This window comes from Haplochromis burtoni, unplaced genomic scaffold (assembly GCF_018398535.1).
Source record: "Haplochromis burtoni strain Fernald_Lab_line unplaced genomic scaffold, NCSU_Asbu1 Contig_18, whole genome shotgun sequence".
In the NCBI taxonomy this organism is placed as follows: domain Eukaryota; kingdom Metazoa; phylum Chordata; class Actinopteri; order Cichliformes; family Cichlidae; genus Haplochromis; species Haplochromis burtoni.
Genome location: NW_024582379.1, coordinates 2,458,337 through 2,465,504, shown reverse-complemented (window position 1 = coordinate 2,465,504; position 7,168 = coordinate 2,458,337). Strand labels below are relative to the sequence as shown.

Here is a 7,168-nt window from a genome sequence, read left to right as displayed (position 1 = left end):
AGGAAGAAGTGGGTCAAGAATGAACTGAGACTGGTCAAAAATGTAAATCAGTAGTACTACTACTAGTGTAGTGGTGGTGGGTGGGATGGGGTGAGGCTCTGTCACATTCAACCACTAGATGGTAGGATGGGACTATGGCTTCAATATAGAGGCTAATGCTCTAATTAAAAACAAACAAAAAGCCCCCTCCATGAATAAAAAATGCCAGAAAAGGCCAATAATGTAACATAAGCAGTACTACAAGAGTTACAAAAAAAATGTACAGGTGATACAGGTAATAAATGCTGATACGTCTCTTCAAAGTCCTTCCAAAAGCAAGTCTCACTCTTATTTCAGTAGTTTTTTGAAATTTGCTTGAAGTTCAATCCCCTCCCTCCCATAGAGACACCACTGAATCAGGTAAAAGCTAAACGGTTTGTCGACTTGACCCTTACAAGCTTTCAAAGAGTTTTTTATTCCAGACGTTGTGGGCTAATTATACCAGTCCTTCGAGCAGGAAGTCTCGCCACTCCGCAGCTATCTTGAAATGTCTCTGGGGACTTATTTGGAAGTAATAGTCTACCTAAATTAAATTTAAATTCACTGCTGCCTGGAATCCAAAACTACAAGCATAGAAGCACTAGTCAAATCTGATACATTTGTTCTCCATTACATATATATACTAAGTATTAGGCTACAGGGCAGTGATTTTTAACTAAAAGCAATCACGACTTAGACTTTCCTCAAGTCAAAAGCACGTTTCTTAGTTTACTCTCACAGGTTGTCTTTATGTTCCGAAGATATGCTTCGTCCAGTAGGAGAGCAGAGAGAACAGCTATGTTGCTACACTGGGTCGGTAAACGAGCTAACTTCGAGCAGCGGAACGAGCTGGACTTAAATACAACAGGTGAGCGAATAATGGTGCACAGGTGCTGCAGCGGGAGCTTGGAAAAGCCACGCCCACTTCGGGAGGAGGCGAGCAAAATTAATGCTCACTAGCACAACCACGCACGAGGGAGAGAAAGAAAAATAGAACAGCAGGAGGAGAAGAGAAAGTCAGGTGTTCCACTTGGAGAGCAGTTGGTACTATGACAGATATAAATATGTAGGAGCTTGTATTCTTCTTCTGAATTCTCCCATGAACTTCAGTTCTCAGAGTGCCACGTCTCTCACTCGCCTGTCTTGTCTCTGTGGTCCTTCTGCTTACTTCTCCTCCTCTGTGTGTGTTCGGTCTGCAGTTGCCATGTAACAATATGTGGTAACCAAGCAACTATGCAGGCGAAGTAACCAGCGCAGTCCTGACAAAGGGGAGCACAGGGCAGGCATTTTTTAACCTTGGTGCAGCATAATTTAATGAAAGTACAGCTACACCCTATGGCAGAATAAAGGAGTATTTATTGTGTAATTAAATTTTAGCGAGACTACCACTCTGTGAGTTAAACATGTACGGACGGGCTCCAAGAGTGACCTTCATGACAGCAGGGGGTGCATCGTCTGCTGTTGGTCCCGGATCATACAATGTGAGCCAGTCCAGTTACAAGATATCAGGTACTTACAAGGAAAAATATCTGTCCTTCCAAAATCATTTTTTTTTCTTCTTCAGAAAACTGTAAAACTTTAAGTTAACTTAAATTAAATTTAGCTAGCTTGCAAAGAAAGAACGTCGAATATTTAGGCTTACAGATTTGAATCTGCTTATACACTTTCAATTGATAAAAGTTAAATTAATATGTCTTGGAAGTATAACTCAATATGTAAGCAAAAAATGTTCCTGCTGCTTTGTTGTTTCACAGTTACATAAGTGTATTAGAAAATAAAGCGTCCTGCAAGCTTGCAGTCATTTGTATATCTTACCTTGGGAAAATTTTCACTGTTGCAGATGGCTATGCACCATTCCTTTCCTTGAGTGACAGGCAATCAATATTCTCCAAAGACAGTGAGAGTTTATTAGGACCTGGACACTATGACTGCTCACCTGTCAAGGTGAGTGATCCATTTAATTTACAAAAGCTAAATGACGATGTTGCTTGTCCATGGTTTAAAACAAATATTTTAAGAAATATATTTTTTGATACCAGCCTTATTCTCTCTTTGCTTGGCTTTCTGTTGAACCCTTGTCTCTTCAGTTAAATGTCCATGGTGGCAGCAGTCTTCAGAACCGCTCCAAGCGTTTTGAGGATGTGGTGTCAGAGGTTCCAGGCCCTGGGGCCTACAATGTGTTGCCTGCCTCAAAAAAGGCACACAGGGCTGTGACAGCTAATGTAGGACACCCTGGAAGGCCTGGCAACAAAGTGGTAAGCATATGGGTGAAGATAGGAGGGCATAGTACATGAGTAGTACTGACACTTGCTACTTTTATTGTATTATGTCATACATCTGTTCTTCTGAAATACTCAGTTATCACAGATGGCAATGGCTTTATAATGCTGAATATGCCCGCATATCCACTTTAGTGCTGTTATTTCTCTACTGTTATTCTTAGAATAAAGCAAGTAGAAGAGACTTGCACAATCCAAAGCTGGTACAGAAGACTCTTCATCCTGTTTGTGCTGGTTTGAGTGTTGAGTGCACTTGCAAACTCGCATTCTATATCATATATGAACTATGGAATAATGGTAATGAATGACACAGTATCTTGTTTATCCCTTTTGTAATTTTTTCAAGAATATATGCAAAAATCAGCTATAAGTAAGTGCTTTACAAGCTGTTATCTGTGGATATTAGTGGATACCTACGGTAACTTGGTGCGTTTGAAACTTGCTCCTCCAGAGCTGAATGCGAGCGTCTTAGTTGGCGTTATTTTTTTATGCTAGTTGTAATTAACCAAAAAGCAAGAATGTACATTTACATTACTCCCAGATCCCAGAAAGTCAGTAGAAAAACTTCCTGGCATTTTTTTCATTCGATTTCTTTGTTTATGTTCCCTCAGTATCTCTGGTTTCTTTTGCACTGGTGCAGTTCTACTTTTTACTTCTTTTTCTCTTCATCGTGCCCTCACTATCTTTTGCTGATCTTCTGTCCCTCATTTATGGTTCTCCCTCTCGCTCTGTCCCTCTCTCAGTCTCGTCTTTTATTGGCCCCAGGCAGTGCTCAGCTGCTTTGTAAGCTAGGGCATTTTTTTTCCAACAGAAACCCTGACTTTTTGCTTTACTCTTTCTGCTTTTCTCCTGCCTTTTTTTTCTCTTTGCATTGGCTGCAGGCTAAAGGTCTCCGGCTAGCTCTTCAGTCAGACATTCCATCCATTCCCTCCCCGGGCCAGGCCTATGGCTATGAAGAGGATGCCCGGGGTGTCCTCCGTAAGCAACAGCCCCCTCCTAAGGACACAACCCTGGGGCCAGCCTACTACAGTCCGCTGCTGGTAAGGACAAATACACACAGACAATTTCGAAGTCCTGTTGGAGTTTGAACATTCATCCATCAGAAAAGGTGAAACCCTCATTTGTGAATGCATGCGTGCTTTCATTAATCAGCACGAGTATGTGTCTGAGTGTACTTTCTCTTCCATGAGGCAACATCCATTAGTGTTAGGTAGATCTAATGCACCGCTGAACCCCCCACCCCACCTCATTCACTTGGCCCAAAAACCATTTCCATAGCTAATGAATGCAGCTCCACTTTAAAAAAGCCACAGTGCACCAATGCTCATCCATTTTACATGCCAACAAAGAGAGCCATTAGTAATTATTCTTCAAGCTATATTACTGTATTCACTTAAAATAATGCACACGCCTGCTGGTCTGGCTCTCAATTAAGTAATTTTTCATCTGTTAATGACCTGAGGAAGTCAACAGCGTCCTTGAGTGTTGGCCGAGGTTGTGTCAACACACCGGCGCAGGCACAGAGGCGTGCTGTGATTTAGGGCTATCAGCAGTGCATCCATCCATGGCTCTTTTTCTTTTTTTTTCTCCTTTGACTCGGCTTCTGTTGCTCTCCCTTTGAAGGTTCGACCTCGGTATCTGTCTGTCTCCTTCCCTCTGTTCATCCGTCTGACACACTTATTTCTTTAAACTCAAACACTTCCCCCACCCCGTGCTCTGACTGAGTTCAAAAGTGTGCAGAGGAAGAATTAAGTGGTTGTCTGAGGACATAACTTCAAAGTGCCTGGGACAATCTCTGAATGATAAGACATTAGAAAGACATCAGAAGAACAAAACTTTTTTTTTATATCTTTGTGTTATTGAGAAGCACAAAAACATGTTTAATCACTTTTATTTACAGATATGATTGGACTCTGTATTTACGAAACAACATCAATTGACTTCTGTGTATTAAATTGGCCAAATCAACATAGTACACAGGATCAGAGTCAGACTGCTAAGCTGTATAATACAAATTCCTCACTGATATATTGGTTAAAGTACATACGATCGTTCATATGTTAAATCCATGAATAATGCAGTAAGAACCACTTAATATTTTGTTAGTTCACAGTATTGTGCAGTATTAAATTTAGCGAATTAACGGCCATCCAGATGGTGATGTGGAATGCAGACTCTGCAGACCCCAAAATCTGTTGTACAATATCTGCTTTGTTTCTTCAGCTTTCAGCTGTGCACAGCATCGTCACCATGTCAAGTTATGCTCTGTGAACACTTATTGATGATAGCCAGGACACGTGATGACAAATTACTGGGCAAAAGTCGTGTTATGAACCAGGGATGTCAGATTTATTTTACTTGACAGCCCAACTGATCTCTAGTGAGACAGATGAGTAAAAGAGGTAAAGCCATTACATAAGAACCTATAAAAATACATTTTATATCTTTTATGTTATTTTCTAAAAACATATGAAAACATTATTTTTCATGGTGTTATATCACCATTATTTCACAAAGCAGAAAAATAAGTGCGCATTCAACATAATGGCTCAGCTTTTCTAGTCAGTCAATCTAAGCAATATATCAGCACGGTTCTCTGATTTAACCAGGAAACATGCTTCAGTGTGCTATGGCAGACCATTGTTAATGTCTTTACCAGTTAGACCCTATAGCTGACAATGACTAAGAGTTTTGATCATAACTCTCATGGTGTAAATTATTATTAAGGATTTGCAACGCAATCCTTTGTGGTGCAAAATACACCAAAAAGATTTTAAAAAAAATCAGACCCTTCTGTTGATTTCACACTTTGAAACATCTTTATTTATGTTGTTCTTTTTAATATGTCAGATATTTGTATCACTTGTCAGACCTCTTATTTTATTTTATACCAGCAGGCTTTTTAAATTTTTTTTTTTAAAAAATAAAGCCTATGAGAATGATAGTTTGTCCATAATACACCATACAATCACGGCCCTAACATAATGCATTAGTCATTTTACATATAATCAGCATTTGGCACATTGTGGATAAGTTTATGTAACACACAATTAGGAGTTTCAATGTATTGAACCTGCCACAAAAACAGCCCTACCAGCCCTTTTTTCTAGTCCACTTTTTCAAATTTTTATATAAATAATACATATCTTGCCTTTCCATTTCATCATATCTGAATGCACATCTTTATGCCCTCTATTTGCAATGTTGTTTTTGCTTTTAAAAGCTTTCCTTGACATAAATAGGCAATTTGTGACTCTGAGTTCAGTGCCGGCTGCAAAATCATCATAGTTTGTGTCTGTAAGCAGTAGAGAAGTGTTGCTTTTTTTGAACATCCTTGTTTCCTATCTCCCTTCCTTGAAACCTGATTGTGGGATCATAGGGAGCCTAACCTTAGATCTTGTCCTCCAGTCACTGTTAAAGTTGAAATAAGGAGACAGGCACCACACAGAGTTTGAAACTTTTTAAGACTGCCTGGCAGTACCTCCATAACCTGCCTCACATAATAAACACAGACAGTTGGGTCAAGGAAGAAGTTAAAAGAGAAATGAAAAAGGTTTGCAGCTTTGATTTTTTTTTTAATCTAGCAAACATTTTTTGTGTGTTTTTTCTGTATTCAGTTTTGAGCTGCAAGCAGCAGACTTATGCCATTGTCAGAAACATGAATTATTTGAATTGAAGACCAAACTGAGAAGAAGGCTACTTATATGAATCACATTTTATGAACAGAATGCTGTAAAGCATTTAATCTTTCTTATATTTAGTAGAGCTACAGTCCATCCATTGGGTATTGTGTCAGGAAAGGCACTGGGTAAAAAAATCAGCTTAATCATATTAATCAGCTGCTCTGTTATGGCAACTCCTTGTGAATGAGGCAGCAGCAGATAATTGTTTGAATTTGGGATTGATGATACTGTAACCAATACATTATCACCAATCTAAACAGGAAAATAGATGCATAGTTTTTAGATTAATAATATATATACATGTATTTATTAATATGTAATATAATATCAGGGCTTATTGGCATGTGTGTGCATATATAGGACACAAAAAAGCATTTGAATATCTTAATATCGGTCATGAACCTTCACCATTTAAACAAATAACATCATTCTTTCCTCCGCCCTACTCCCTTCTCATTCTCAGTTAGAAGACACTCACTGCTGGTACAAGAGTGCCAACAATAATTTAGCTATTAGTTGCATTAATTTTTATTTATTTAGGTTTTTGTTTTATTTTTTTTTTAGCTCATTTACAGAATGTCATATCAATCAGAGAAAGAATCCAATATCGAGTGGCTGTGTGAGGTGTTAATCGTTTCAGTGTTGGTGTGAAGGGGACTGCTTTCATACTAGTTTCAAATACAGATGTTGTTGTGCAACCATTGTTGTTTTCAAAGTGTAATCTTCCCTCTGTGGCTCTTATGCAAACCTGTTTCCACTGCTGAAATTTATTTGTTTTTTTTTTTGCCATCTGTAAGTTAAAATTGGGTTGCTTTGTCAGCTTTGAGTTATTTATTCTGCATATTGATTAGCAAGTCTCAGACTGGGTAAATGCAGGTAAAAATGCAGGGAGAGAGAGAGGGAAAGGGAAGGCTGTTTTTGAGAAAAATTCACAAATGTTACCTCAAATACTGCAGACTAGTACCCACTAGAGAAGTCTTTCTTAATTTTTAAGCTGTAAAATGGAAGTGCAAGCTATAAAATATAGAGGATCTACACCTGGCATAATTATATTTCCTTCAATCTTCAAGAATATGGGCTGGAAGACAAATATTCTTCTCTTCTCTTCTCTTCTCTTCTCTTCTCTTCTCTTCTCTTCTCTTCTCTTCTCTTCTCTTCTCTTCTCTTCTCTTCTCTTCTCTTCTCTTC

The 7,168-nt window shown here is 38.7% G+C and overlaps 1 protein-coding gene across 2 annotated transcripts in view; it reads left to right on the top strand.

Annotated features, from left to right (window-relative positions):
• Nucleotides 1-244: 244 nt before the first annotated feature.
• stpg2 (sperm-tail PG-rich repeat containing 2) overlaps nucleotides 245-7,168 on the top strand; it is a 59,513-nt gene continuing 52,589 nt past the window's right edge. The window contains exons 1-4 of one of the 2 annotated variants that reach the window (XM_014331478.2): nucleotides 245-1,527; nucleotides 1,859-1,962; nucleotides 2,106-2,273; nucleotides 3,179-3,336. In XM_014331478.2, coding sequence (XP_014186964.1) covers nucleotides 1,422-1,527; nucleotides 1,859-1,962; nucleotides 2,106-2,273; nucleotides 3,179-3,336 — 536 coding nt within the window. In that variant the 5' untranslated portion in view covers nucleotides 245-1,421. The remainder of the gene's footprint in view (nucleotides 1,528-1,858; nucleotides 1,963-2,105; nucleotides 2,274-3,178; nucleotides 3,337-7,168) is intronic. The other variant, XM_014331485.2, reaches the window with a different exon arrangement.